This window comes from Sparus aurata, chromosome 1, assembly GCF_900880675.1.
Source record: "Sparus aurata chromosome 1, fSpaAur1.1, whole genome shotgun sequence".
NCBI classification, from domain to species: domain Eukaryota; kingdom Metazoa; phylum Chordata; class Actinopteri; order Spariformes; family Sparidae; genus Sparus; species Sparus aurata.
The window spans coordinates 17432207-17447945 of NC_044187.1; the positions used below are offsets into that span (position 1 = coordinate 17432207).

General features: G+C 41.1%; 1 protein-coding gene across 1 annotated transcript in view; it reads left to right on the top strand.

The window, feature by feature from the left end:
- Nucleotides 1-12282: 12282 nt before the first annotated feature.
- Nucleotides 12283-15739, top strand: part of tacr3a (tachykinin receptor 3a) — a 38523-nt gene continuing 35066 nt past the window's right edge. Inside the window, exon 1 of the mRNA XM_030413614.1 lies at nucleotides 12283-12650. Coding sequence (XP_030269474.1) covers nucleotides 12283-12650 — 368 coding nt within the window. The remainder of the gene's footprint in view (nucleotides 12651-15739) is intronic.

A 15739-nucleotide genomic window follows, 5' to 3' on the forward strand; every position in this document is an offset into this window, starting at 1 on the left:
AGAAAGGCTGCATATCTTCACATTGGAGAAGCTGGAACCATTTATGTCCCGTTAGAATTGCAGGTAGGTGGTTGAGGTGAGTGGTGGATGTACACTACTAAGAGCAGGATTTTGACTTTAAAGACCAAAGCTTGTGTCTGTTATCACTGCAGCACTGTGGTTTTGTTTTTTATAAACAGTCTAATAAGCATGTTGTGTCCCAAGTCACTGTGGACTTTTTCCATAGTGAAATTAGACCAAGATATTTCCTGAATCTAAAACAAGTGCTGGGAGTGCTGTAGTATTAACTGAATACTGTGTTGCGAGATTTCATCCCACCCCAGTTGTCAGAATAGATGTAGGCATTGCACCATCTTGGATACCACTGATACTCTATGTTTCTATCTCTCTAGATTTCAGCTTCACATTTCAGTTGTTATTTTTTGGGGTGTCAGTGCTGTGCTTATTATCTGATAAGGTTCTGTCATAAAACCACACGGTAAGGGTTCGGAAAAGATTCAGTTTTGGACTAAAACACCTAGTTGTGTCAAATTACTTGTGAAAAATGACGTCTTGTTAAAAAAACGGTTTTGGTGCCGACAAAAAGATGCTAAATCTCTGATGGTCGTAAAAAATTCTGAGTTTTATTGCCGTCAAGATGGCTGTAAAATGCCCTAATGGTGGCTAAAATTCCCTGGTTTTGTCTGTTGTCTTAAACATTGTCCGCTCCCTTGGCAGCCGTTTTACAAAGAAACGCTGAGATGACTCAATTGTTGGGCCACAATGATTGATGCAAAATTCCACAATGGTAACCGTGGAAATTACCTAGTTTTTGCCAATTGAAATGGGAAGCGAGCAAAATTGTGTTCATCAGTGGTCATTTGCTTAATAGCCATCTTGCTCAATGCAAAAATTACCTGGTTTTGGTATCTTGCTTGGCAACTGTCAAGATACCAAAACCAGGTAATTCTCTCTTCCAAATGCTAAAAATGACAAGTTTAATTGCCACAAAGATGGCAGGAAAATGCCCCAAAGTCTCATAAAAAATATATATATATTATATATATATATATATATAAAATATATACATATATATATATATAACACACGCACAGTTTCCCTCTCTTCCAAATACCAGGTCTGATCCTTTATATCCTTTGCTTTCACACTCCACATAGTATAAATATTAATGTCTCATTCTCTGTGTTGTAATGAACTCGGCTGTGATAGCCAATGGAATTGTCTTGGTAGACCGGGTGCAGTGAAGTGATTGAGTGCATGTCATTTATCCCGGGGAATGCCACTTATTAGGCTGATTTCCCGGAGGAGATATTTCTCCGTGGGATTCGGAGCCAGGGGGTCTTAGCTGTATTGAACAGTATCAGCGCAGACAATCATCAAGAAGATTCATACGTTAGCTAATGTAAAAGACATGTAGACGAGAAGTAAAGCAGTTTTTTTTTTCATTTATTTTTGTTTAGGCTACATTGGTCAGGGACTGTTTTCAGCTGTGGCTTAATGCACATTTGATTCTCTACTGAGTATTTACAACAGCAGGAGGGTTTATGAGGATTTGACTGAATATAAACTACAGTGTGGATGGTTTTGTGTGTTCGGCCAACAAGGACCTCCACTGTACGTCACACGGGAGCAAGATATTTCAGGCTTGGCTGCAGAGAAGGTTTTTTTTTTGTGGGATTAACATATTGTTGGTTTTGGTCTTTTCATGGGATTGCTGACAATAACAAGCACATTGAGTATTACAATTAGTTATCCATTCATGCCCATCAAGTACTCCCTGAAGTACTAATCTGGGGTACTTTTACCTGAGTGTTTCAATTTAAACTTCCACTTAATTCCTCTGATACAACAGATTTCTCCATAATTATTATTGAATATAACTTTTTACTAGACATTAGACCACACACACACACACAAGCACACACACGCACAAAGACAAACGCTAAATTAAACTATTCAAAGAGCAAATTTGAAAGGATTAAGAAGTAAAACAACAGAACAGAGAACTTGAACATATTCACATTCTCCTTGGTAAGGCTGCCTGGCAGCTACTGATTAACCTTTGCCTCTCAGGTAGGAACGTTTGACACCTCCTTAATTAAAAGAGGCAGTTTAGTCTGTTTTATTCAGTCCTAGACACCAGAGGGGGAATTTAACCTGTCTAAGCTCGGCATGTAAAGATTCAAGTTGGCTTACGTTGTCTCTGGATTTGGCAGTTATTACAGAGATTACAGTTTAACCGGAGCCCTTACGTCGATATTGGATGACTCTGCACCTCAGGAATTTTCTTAAGGTTTATTTTTTGAAGATTAGGTGAGAGGAGGGAAGGGAGAAAGTGGGAATTAAAGGCAACAATCATCTGCAGACATACGCAAACCCTGGGCATTAAGATTCATGGTCAACACTTTGTTCCTCATATTCTTTATCTTATCTTTAACGGCTGTTTCAGTTTCAAACACTATACATAACTTAACCCTACTTTACCATCACTATGACCTTTCCCTAACTTTAATAATACCATAGATTGATGAAATTCAACAGAGTTTAGGCTCAGTCCCCAACAAAACAATGAAATATCTATAATTGGACAACCCTCCAGACCCTCGTGAGTCAATAGTTGCTGTCAATGTCATTTATGTAAACAGACACAACGTGTTCAATATGCTGACTGTGGCAATCCTGGTGTCATTATAATGTTTTTTTTGCAATAGCTGATGGAGATTCAAAAAAGCAGGGAAGCCATTCACAACTTCACATGATCAATCAAGTCATCAAATAAAAGTTGAACACTGCTTAATTACCGGGCCACTAGCTGTGTTTTATAGGGTTAACATTTGCAGCCTGTGCTCCCACCCTGCCAGTCTGCACTATTAGAGGAGTGGTACCAACAGCAGCAACTTCTCTGATGGACTTATACCATCAGAGGGGAATCCTGAATGACTGAACATTGAAATACAGGGAATATAGAGATGTATATAAGAAACAGATTGCATAAAAATAGATTTCTGTTGTGTGTTTTTTATGGAAAACTATAAAACATATATATATATATATAGATATACATATATATATATATATATATATATATATATATATATATATATATATATATATATATATGTATATATATATATATGTATATGTATATATGTATATGTATATATGTATGTATATATATAAAACAAATATGAAAACTAAATATGCAAATTACATAGTGGCTTTTATTATGCTGTAAGACAGTAAAGTGATGTGTTCAGTTGGTTGTCGGTGGAAATATTCACATGAAAGAAGAAGAAGTGCAAGAAGTTACACAGAAGAAGTTGTACGGTTGCTTTTGCAATACCCACATCCCAAAGATAGTAATTGTATTGCAGTATATCTATCAGTACAGTACATTCACTATTTTTCTCCTCATAAAGCTGCAACCTGTAAAAATGCTGCTGTTAATAAATCAGCGCTAATTAACCAGTAATATATGTATGAATGTAACAATGAAAGAACTGACCGGAGGAAAAGATCTGTTCAGGAAAAAATTGTCCTTCGGTCCTTGAAACCAGGAGTAGTATGTCTCAGGAAGGAGGCTGTTAGTGTAAGCCTGCCATTCGCCTACTCTTTCAGTCAGCATTCTCCTCCCTTTTGGATATCTGTTGCTATTTTGCAAAGGCACCACGCGCTGCTGCCCTGGGCTTCTTGCCGCCCAAGACGAGTGTGATTGTTTCAAAGAACACAAACAGGCCGTAAAGTTTTTGTTTGTCTCCTCCACCTGAATGATGGGTTCAGCCTGACCTTTCTCCAACCGTCAGCGCTCTAAAACAAAGCGTGAAGATGGGTCTGCCATGACAAACTACCAGATCATTAACCCTTCACTCCTGTCATTAATTCAGTGGAGCTGTATTGACATTGACTGCCAATAATCTGCCATACCCTCTCCCCCAGGTCTCACAGATCACGGAACAGTAACGTTCTATGTGGGAAATTCAAGTATGCCTCTGGTGTGACGAAACTGATGCCTGCTGATTGGTGTCAGTGTGAACGTATGGTATATTTGCACAGCAAAGGGAACATATTTATAGAGATGGAACGTGAACTCTATTACTTTCTCCATATGCTGCTGTTGTGCAAAACATTTCCACATATTGGCTCATCATTATAATAACGCTCAGGATGTCAGTAGCGCTTTCTTCTTGTGAGAGTAGCAGTTGATATTCACTGACAATTGCAACGAGTTTCCTTCAGGCTCTATGTGACAGTTATAGACTCCAGTCTTGTCCATGCTTACACATGCAGAGGGTGTCTTTGGAGCAACAAAAGGTCAGTCCATCTGCATTGGGAGTACCTTTACAACTACACTCGTTTTAAATGAGGTTACGACAAAACTGTCCTGACTGTGAAATGTTTTAGTAGCACAAACATGCCCTCTGACGACCTTTAATTGATTAGTGTGTGACAGTGTGTTGGCAGTCAATACTCACACACTCACTTTGCAAAAAGTACAATATGCTACAAAGTGAAGCTTTCACATGATATTCTGCTTAGTAATGTAATGTTCAGCTGTTAATGTCTGAGATGAGGGCTAATGAAAACATAATTCAGAAGCAATGCTCCTTCATTAGCAAATAAATTGCTGTCCCAGGTTACATTTTACAATTGATCAAAGTAAATAGCCCGGAGCCCTGACACGAGGCCGGACACACCACAGAGGCAGCTGCGAAACAACATTGCAGCTGAAGCTACGTAACTGCTGCCCTCGTCGTTCTTTTTATAGGAAATATGCAATGGGAGATGTGCAAAATATGACATTTCATGTCAAAGTATTTAATTACAAAAAAAAAAAAACAACCAAGTGTGCAACACCCACATAACAAAGCCGCTGACAGACAACGAGCCCACAGCACCTCATTAAGCAGAGCAGCCGGGGCTCAAGACTGGTGAAAATATAAATCCCATGTAAAGGATGCATTTTTGTCTGGTTACTGTGTTCTCTGACAGCTTTTACTGTAAACCATATTCTCCTTCGATAACATATACAAAATGTACTTAACAATGGGTGATTAATCTAAGCCCCTAAGCTTTAAAAATGATATATGTAGGAATTGCTCACCCATTGAATTCAGTCTCCAAGCAGCCAGAGTACAGAGCTTACAGCTGCTGACTGACAGACTGACCGCAACTAGTTAGCTCAGCTCAGCTGTGCAACTTACAGTAGCCTACTCTGCGTGTGATCGCTGTTAGCAAGTTAACTGTCCTTTTGGGTGTGGAGGGGACAACAACCCCAAACAAGCCAGGTGTTATTACTAACTAGTGTAATGATTAATTGCCATGCTATTTTATTTTTTACTTACAACTTTTACCATTTTTTCAATGTAACTTTTAACAGGCTCCAAAATCTCTCAGACAGAAATATAAACACCTGCAAACAATAGTCGTCTCCAGGAACATGCTTAGCCATGGTGACAACTACACACACAGACAGAGGTAAAATCAGATACCAGCTATGCTGTCGCAGCTGTTAACAACTCGTGATATACGTTGTGTATGTGGTGACATTTTTAATTGATCGAAGTAAATAGCCCCGAGCCCCTGGAGGAGCTCTGACACACCACACAGGCAGCTGTGAAACGAACTGATGACAATGCTGCGGCCGAAGCTATGTAACTGCCTATGCTATGAAACATGCATTGAGAGAGGTGCAAAAGCGACATTTTATGTCAAAGAATTTAATTACCCGACGAAAAAAATCCAACCTCAGCGCCTGCTATGTAACGATAACAGTGAGCCTCATTAGGCAGCAGCATTAAGTCAGAAGAGACAGGGGTCAAGACCGGATTGTGAAAATATGCAGCACATGCAAATGATTTTCTTTAGCCTGGATCTTTTGTTGTGGTCACTGTGCTCTTTGACAGCAATAACTGTAAGTCATATTCTTCTCTGATAACCTGTACACAACGTGGCTAATGGGGGCCTGAATATGTTTTTGTTTCAAGCAAATGTAATTATAACACTCATTTCAGAGTGTCATGACTCTAGAGTCATGTCTTTGTGTTATGTTCAGATTATGTTTTTTTTGTCTTATATTCTCCTTTGTTTGATGTCCATGTCTTTGTATCGTGTCTTTGTTTTGAGTTTCCATGCCCCACTGTGTCCTTCCCTCTGTCTCCCTCTGTCTGTAGTTTTGTTCCCTCCATGCATTCCCCTTGTTATCTCACCTGTTGGTCCTCCTCACCTGTTCATTGACTTGTCATTAGTGTTTGTGTATTTAGTCTGTGTCTTCCCTGCACTCCTTGTCTGTTCATTGTCTCTGTCTGCATCACCTCATGCATCTGTTCACGTCTGTTCATGTCTGTTCCTGCTCATGTTCATGTTCCTGCCTGTTTCAAGTCCCCTCATGGTATGTTTTGGTTTTGAGTTTTCCATGTTTGATTTGTACTTTGCCTTTTTCTTTGCACTTTGTTGAACTGTTTTATTTTGCTACTTTGTCTTGCTGTTGTGTTGCTACTTTGGTTTTTGTCCTGGATTCATTTTTCCATGCTCCTTGGGTTTTTTTGTTGCCATCAGCTTTGATTTAATAAAGCTTGCCTTTTGTTTTCCCATACCCATTTCCCTTGAAATACTGCATTTGGGTCCAACTCCTATCTCCTAAACCTTTTTTAGTTTTTCCCCTTTTACCCTGACGTGACACAGAGCCACTAGCCTTGTGTGTTGAGTTGCATGCACTGTTAAATCCTGGTGAGGGTCCTTTGTTGTGTGTCGTCACCTTCTTTCATCCCAAGTTTCCAGCCAGTGTCTTCTGTTCGTCTGTTATGTTTTAATGTATTCCTTTGTTCTAAGCCTGTTATTACTGACATCACTGAGGGACGTTTTCATCATTATAGGATGAATATCAAATGACTAGTGCATTGCCCGTAGGAAGCATGTATTTCTATAGAAAAGTGGGAGGTTAAGTAGCTTTTTCATGGATGGCCAAATGAGGCTGTGTTTGAAGGTGGGACGTCAGGGATATAATTGGCTGTTTTTGATTATACCATTATATGTCACCTTAAAAACTATTTACCTTGCCTTACTTGGTGTAATTATTTTTAGCACAACCTCACATGTGACTGTACAGTTATTTTTTCATTTTAAGGTACTATATTAACACTATGGACCTAAAATCACAAAATAACATAAAATCAGAGTAGAAAAAGTTAGTTTTTTTACTGTGAAAACCACAAATATGTTTAATGGACCAATTGCATAAGTTATAATGCAAATATAAATTGTTGTTTGCTAAATTGGTGCATAAGTTTTTGAAATTTACAAAACTATGTGTAACTATTTACATTTAAATGCAGGCAATGCCTCAGGCTCAGGGCTCAGCTCATTCCTGCCTGTTCCACATTCAGCTGTCTCCTCCTTGGTTTGCCTCACAACACGACTCCACTACTCACTAAACAGACTACACCAAACACTACATAACACACTAACTATACACTCCAAACACGCTATATGTCACAAATCTCTCAACTCTCAAAACTCGCTATCTCTGTCGCTGTCTCCAACACATCACTGCTGCTGTCAATCATCCGCCGATGTCCCTCCCACATCTTCCTGTTCCTCAACAACCAAACTTGCTGCTTGGACACTTTTGTGACAAAAGCACATTTTTACTGTTTCTTCTTGCACCAGACATAAAGCAAACGTAACGGCAATGTTCGCGAAAAAGCGTGTTGGACATTATTTACCCTAAATCCGGTTTTGGACGTGCCGGTGCGCCCGCTCCGTCAACTCGGTAGGCAACGTTAGGCCGTGTGGGTCGGCTAGCGGCTAGCAGCTAGCTACACACAAACATCCACAGATTCCGATCCCACTTTGTTGACCGCGCGTCTCCGGATCTCCTCAGACCCGAACAGACTCAGTCTGGACTTGTTTAATCTCATTATAATCCACAACAGTCAGTTTAAATGAACAGAACAGAACAGAATGGGACCGAACCGCCGGCAAAATCCCGGTCCAGCTCGCGCCGCTGCAGGTATAAATCCACTTGTGACAAAAGCACATTTTTACTGTTTCTTCCTGCACCAGACACAAAGCAAACGTAACGGCAATGTTCGCGAAAAGGCGTGTTGGACATTATTTACCCTAAATCCGGTTTTGGACGTGCCAGTGCGTCTGCCCCATCGACTCGGGCGACGGGCCGTGTAGCTAGCGCTAGCTAGCGGCTAGCGCTAGCTACACACAAACATCCACAGATTCCGATCCCACTTTGTTGTCCGCGCGTCTCCGGATCTCCTCATACCCGAACAGACTTGGATTTGTTTAATCTCATTAATCCACAACAGTCAGTTTAGATGCACAGAACGAAACGGAACCGCTGGCAAAATCCCGGTCCAGCTCGCGCCGCTGCAGGTATAAATCTGCTTGTTTTTTTAAGGTATGTCATGGGCTGGAGCTCTGCAGTCATTGGCTCTGGTGCGCACGTGGCCACAGTGTGCAGTGGTTGGCTCTGGTGCCCACGTGACTGTGGTGGCACCGGTGGACAATGCTTGCAGAATTTGTAAAGCATTTATGAAATAATTTATTCACGCTATCATTGCAGTCCAAGCAAATGCTTATTGCACACCACTGAACCATGCAGCAGCCATGTTGAAAGTCTCAGGTCAGTCTGATCCTGATCCGCAGAGATATCTGAGGAACACACACACACACACACACACACACACACACACACACACACACACACAGACAGACAGAGATTCCTTGTATTATAGATAGATATGATGATCAGAGAAAAATGGAAATAATTTTAATGTAAACCTTACTTGTGCCTTGTTTTGTCGATGTCATGTTTTCAACGACAGTCTATCAATCTCAAACATTCACAACAACACATTTTTCCCTTGTTTTTTTGCACAGTATATATATCTTGAATCTGAATCCACAGTAAACCTCAGAGGGTTGGACGTTAGTGTATCGGGACACTTCTGAATATTAAACTACATTTTCACTTCTCCTCTCATTTATCATATTGAGCTATACTGTGAGTCTGCACATCCACTGAAGGGAAATAAAAAGGCTTCAGTGGATGTGCAGACTCACAGTATAGCAGTACCCATAAAATACTGAGACACGATTATATTGTCTCATAACCCTGCAGTTTGTGAAGAAATCGCATGCCAGGGGTCAGTAATTCTGCGAACTTGGTTGTCCTTTACGTGGATCTAACTGCCAACTGGTTCACTTCTGCATGTACCACGTGTGGCCATTTGCCTCCTTTCAGTTACAAGGTAAAATTTTCCACTGATCCTTAATAAAAAATAAATCCTATCAAGAAGTTAAACTGACTGATGTTGCCTTAAATAATTAAATAATTTCCCAGTCTGGGATCATTAAAGTAATTCTATCTATCTATCTATAAAGGTTGCTCTGATCCCGCAGCAGACAACTGGAGAGCCCCTCAGGGTTTTTATCAGTGATCAAAGACTCAAGACAAAGCCACAGAGATGAGGTCGATGCTTTCTGTTAGTGGTCACCTCAATATGAAGTGCACGCTGTAGCTATGCTGTTTATTTCTTATTGTGTTTTTCCCTCTTAGCTATTGAATGCACCATCTAACTCTGGGGAAAATAGTAACAAGAATAAATGCTACCTGTCCAGCTGAAGCTGAATCTAATCTAACACTGACCACTACCGGATATCAATATTCATATGAATATTCCTGAATCCATGAATCACTGAATATGTATGCCTTCTTTGCATACACAAACTGCGTTTTTATCAAATCCATCATGATACTTCTGACGGTATTTACATATCCTCGGGGACCAAACTTCCCAAATGGACAGTGTTTCTCATGAATTTCAATAAGCGTGAAAATGCAGGAATAAAAAGCAGATTAAAAAACTTGTTTGAGAAATGTAGGACTTAACAAGTACAACCCTTTGCTGTGAGTAACGGCAACATCAGTCAGTTTAACTTCTTGATAGGATTTATTTTTTAATCAGGAACAATTTAAATTTTATTCCTGCATCACACAGCTCTCCCGATGTTCAGCTAAGAAATTCTATGTTTTGATTAATACCTATGCTTAAGAAGTTAATTATGCAACTTGGATTAAATTAGAGGGTAGCCTCACATTTTGGGAGGTAAAATATTGGCGTTTCATATATTTCAATTTCAAACCACCATGATGCAACAGTTAGCTAAACAATAGCTGACAGGGGTGGGACGGTTGTAACGCCAACGCCGAAACTAACATCGAAATGACAACCATATCACATTTTCTCTATCCTACTCCTATTGGGAGAGAAATGTTTAGTGTGCTCACAAAGGTATGAAATCTACATTAAATAAGGTCAGACAAGGAAAAAATACAAACACTAATCTGTCATGTGTCACCGAGCAGCTAATGAGAGAACTGAGAGAACAAGGATCAAGACAGCTGCCCCATGTTGGATGTCTCAGCAGTCAAACAGCCTTCAGTGCACAGCTAGAGGATGTCTGGACTGGTAACTTGACTGAGGCAGTAGACTTGTATTTTGTGTAAACTCCATGCGAGACTCTAAGTATATGACAGGTACAGGTTAAAAAAGTTAATGCCGCTTTATGGTCGCACAAGCACAGGTGGCCTTTGCAGTTAAAAGCATTGGCTTGCTGGCAGAAGTGATACAGAACTACTAGGAGAAGCCGAAAATGTGATGTTACCAATGCGACCACTCACTGCTGTTGCTGTCTGTGTTGCTGCGACATGCAGGTTAAATTTCTGGGCAGGTGCACGTCATAGGCTACGGCTTTGCTGTAGGTATGGCGCAGATTCAATGCAGAGGCATAACTCAAGCTTTAGACCTAAGTAGGAACAACATGGCAGGACCTGAGTGGTTCTCAGGCCTAACACACTGGAAACATTGCTTTTTGTAGTAACACATACAAATACTTTGTGTCAAACTTTGAGAGCCCTTATACAAAATTTTACCTTTTTCTTCTCCCATTTGTCTGTAAACACTTCAACTCAAAATGAATTTCAGGTAGTGTGAAATGGAACAGCAGTTTGGCCTTGCTGTGTTGTGCTCCTGCATCACAAGTGATCCATACAATAGACTGAAGTCCCTGCATTCCTCTGCAGTAAAGTCTTGCGGTAAAGTGAAAACATCCCATGACTCCTCTCTTGAATTCAAATGCAAAATTATTCTACTGATTCATTTTTTGTTTTATCTTATGATTGCAACCAAGGGGAAATCCACTTATAGAACTGGAGCCTTCCTATAGACTAAAATCAAATTATAGCTGGGAATGTGTTTCGGAAACCTGGATGACTCTGGGCTGCTGTCGCTGCACAGTGAGACACGCAGTTGCTAAAAAGCTTTGGTGGACTGATTGGATTTGATCAGCTGTTGGAGACATGTAAATGTACCCGTGCAGAGGTTACTATAGCACCTAAGGCGATGGAAGCAGATGAAGGAGGTTTATCCGAGTGAACAGTTGGATGTCTGAGGGCGACCAGAGCCTGTTAGTTGTGAATGTTGATGTGACAGAAAAAAAAAGGGGGGTCGCAGACTTTCACTGTGATGCAGCACTGCACACTTCCACTCACCGTGACGCGCAGTAAGGATGATTTAGGGCCGCAATAACAGGAACATTAAGAAGGCGACTGAGTGATTAGCCACACATTATGTGACAGGAATGGAAAACTGAACAAAAGGAGACGGCGAGGAAGTGAATGAAGTCTATTTGACACCGCAGCTACGGGTTGAAAAGAGGAGTCGTTGTCCCTCATGGTGCTGCAACATTTCAATATCCTGTTTGTGGCTCATTTGAAATGCTGGTGACACGAGATAATCGGGAAGGGGTCACGCCAGATAAAGAAGCACAATGTGCGGAGTGAGGGAGCGAGAGCGTGGTTCCATCCGCTATGCGTGAGTTTAAAACAGCAGCCACCAGTATCAATCGATCTCTTTCACCATTTGTGCCATTTCGCGCGTCACGGAGTGCGCACGGTGCTGTGCCTGTTGCTGCTGCTGCTGCTGGAGGAGGAGGAGGAGGACGAGGAGAGGTTGTGCGCTCACATTCAACAGGCACTGGGGGATACTTTCATGTACAGTTTCATCGCGTTTTCATTAGTATTTCTTTAAAAGTGCGGAGTGGTTTGGGGATCTTTTTTCTTTTTTTTTTTTTTAGGGATGGTGATGCGTTCAAGTCGCGCGCTGTGGTGTATACACGCCAATCCCTGTCCCTCCACTCTAGTTTCCAGTAGTTAGATCAGATTCCTGAAACAACCAGAACATTGACTGTTAGGGAAAGGAGAGGAGGATGGCGGCTCCAAATAACGGATCCAACATAACGGGGAACCTCACCAACCAGTTTGTGCAGCCGCCGTGGCGCGTCGCTCTCTGGTCCGTAGCCTACAGCTTCGTGCTGGCGGTGGCGGTGTTCGGAAACCTCATCGTGATATGGATCATTCTCGCCCACAAACGCATGAGGACGGTGACGAACTACTTTCTCCTAAACTTGGCGTTTTCCGACGCGTCGATGGCAGCGTTCAACACTTTGATAAACTTTGTCTACGCCACACACGGGGAGTGGTACTTCGGGAAAGCGTACTGCAAATTCCACAACTTCTTCCCGGTCACATCCGTGTTTGCGAGCATCTACTCCATGACTGCGATAGCTGTGGACAGGTGGGCTTACACAAATGCTGGAGCATGGGTGTATAACGAAATGCTAAATCCTCCTTTCTTCTATAGGTGACCTGCTCCATGTGTGCGTCAAATGTAGTGTTTTTTTTGTTTTGTTTTTTTATCATATTTTATTAAAGGGGTTATAACCTAGATTTATTCACGATTTCTATAGATTCTATCTGTATTGGGATAAATACTCCTCAGTGCTGGGGGTGTGTGATGAAGAGGAACAGTGTACAAGTAACAGAGCATTGATTCATAACACTACATTTACATTTACACACCTTAATCATCAAAGGAGCAGTGAAATATCTTGAGCACATACACAGAACATGAATATTTCACGCTATGCAGCATGTACCAAAAAAAAAAAGAAAGAAAAAAAGGAGATCCTTGCACCAGAAACACTTTCATCTCAAGAGCTTCACGCATGATTTTTTGGACATCTCCTCTCTGATTATTCCACTTGGCTATGCTGCCTTCCACCAGCAGTGACGGATAATTGAATATTGCGCTTCAAGAAAAAAAAAAAAAAAAAAACGCCAAATCAGTGGGGGTTCTTTTTTGTCTTGTTTGAAGACAATCTGCGTGAAAAAGGCTTGTGCAATTAAAGTAATCTGATGTACCAGATTGTGCCCCCATCTATTCGCATAGGACGAACCTTGATTCAAAATTCCACTGAAGGCATTTTATGTAGGCTTCTGCTGCCTGCTGATTGGAGCATTTTAGAGTTTGTGATTGTGCCATTGTGATTTGCATTATGACACAGGGAAGGCTGTTGCCCAGCAGGGTGAAAGCCATCTCACACACAATGGGCCTGTTCCACGCGTTTATTTTTTATGTGTCATAGCCCCTGATTCATAGACTGGAGCTGTTACATTGCAAAGAGTCTGAGCACTGCGGTGACGGAGAAAAAACATCACCCTCTCCTTGTTCTCTGTGTCACTTCCACTCACATTGTTTATCGACTTTGCTCTTTCATACCTCTTTTCCCCCTTTCTTTCTTCTTCCATCCCTTTCTCTCTTCCTGCCCCCGTGGTTTCCAGTAATATGCAGCCATCGCTATCAGCCGGCTTTGATACTGATCAGTGGACCATCAGACATCATAATGTTTGAATAAAGGGATTAGACGGACGAGGGAAGCAGCCACAGGCCGGACATAATGGAAACAAAAAGCATGAAGAAGCTGCGAGCGGCCAGTGTGTGTATGCAGCCAGAGTCCAAGTGTCACAGAGTGTTGTGATAGTGTGTGAGGTGTTTTCCTCCTCTAGTGCTTCTCCTTGACACACAAAAGGGAACACTGCATTTCCTGAGGCCGTGTTCATTTTGGCTCCTCTACAGCTACTTCCATGCGTTTGTATTTTTGGTCCGCGGTGTCCGTTTTGATTCTGTCAACCCTGCACTGAGAAAGAGAACATCGGCTTGACCTACATGATGTAGATGTAACCTGCGGTCATGCTTCTCGTAACCTCAGTATGGTGCTGTCTCCGCTCTGATGTCTTGAAATGGCATGAGGCCACAGTTCGTGATCATCTGTGAATTTGTCCTTCCTGCTGATTCTCACTGCTGCAGAGCATGTTTCCTAAGGCACTGCAGCAACATGAACGCAGGTTGTTGTGTGAACGCTAACTGGAGAGGCCTTGAAGCTTTTTATGATGCCATTTCTCACACCTTTTTTCTTGTGTTAAGGCTGCGGATTTGTAGGATACAGCTGTATTATTGTTACATGATAAAGTAGTTAGTAAGTGCTGCATTCCATAAAGGGTCAGTTCATTATAAACTCGAGATTTTTGCCTCCGGTGTCAATACACTGAAGGTTAATGGAGTTTTATTTACACAGCATTGACAAATGTCTTATAAAAAGAAATTCAACAACAGCGAAGAGTCTTTCCTGAGACTCTCGGGAGAGGAAGTCATCTGTGTGAAAACTGCTGATAATGGTGTCTGCTGAGTATCCACTGGAAAAGGCACATTTATTGTTCTGTGAAAGAGATGGTTCTGCTGGATTTCTTAAAGAAGGATATTTCCAGCTGTCCTTCACAAAGATTCACTTCCACTGAATCGTGGTGACAGCAGGAATGTCCTAAGGGGTTAATAAAAAAACAAAAACATCCAAACAAATAAAACCAAAGTACCACTTCACAATAAAGGACACTGAAGTTGGAACGAATGAGGAACTAACTGCTAGTTAAGTATTAGTTAATGAGTAACTCCTACTAGGGTCAGACGATATCTGCCATATTCATATAGGACAATGTAAACAGTGGAACATCGTGAACATCGAGTCACTGTAAGGTCTTAGGGTGCTCGTTACCACACTATTGTAGTTGCCACTGTTTTCTACTGTCACTGTGACCAGCCTATCTCACCCAGCTGAGAAAACTGTCCCCAATCACCACAGACATTAGATCCTCGTGCCTGGTTTTAAAAGGTCTTCATCTGAGCACCACATGTCAGTAACTTAGTTGTGTTCAGCCTCAGAAGTTGAACCAGTGTTAGCTGGCTGGCTATACTGAGGAAGCAAAGCTCAGAAAATGGAATAACAACGTCACAGCAACCCATAGAAAAGAAACACTTGTATTGTGTTCATTTGACTGAGCTAGTTTAATAAGAAAGTAGCAACAAATGTCGTTTTTCTTTCCCAACTTCTGCCTGACAGCAAATTTAAGAGCAGGAACTACTTTAGTTTACTCTCTGGTGGGTTTGCCTTTTAAATCACCATGTTATGATGATAGAGGGCTCAGTGGCATATTACAAGAGTAACTGCTAACTGCTGCTAGATCTAGCTGGCATTGGCTAGCTAGCTGTTAGCAGTGCAGCTAGTTGTATGTAATGACTGTTACTTCTTCACATTCTGTTAATAATTCTAGTTTATTTTTTTTAAATGGTTTTATTTAAATTCTTACATTTTTCACCTTTAAAGATTATTTAATGACAATTTAATTATAAACTAGTGAAAAACTAATCAAGAACAACTTTTTTGATATCTAATTAATATCTGTGAGCCAGTGAACGGCACAAAACTCTTAAAAATCTTAACAACTTAAACTTGTAACTGTTACAGTACACCTAAGTAGTGACACATAATA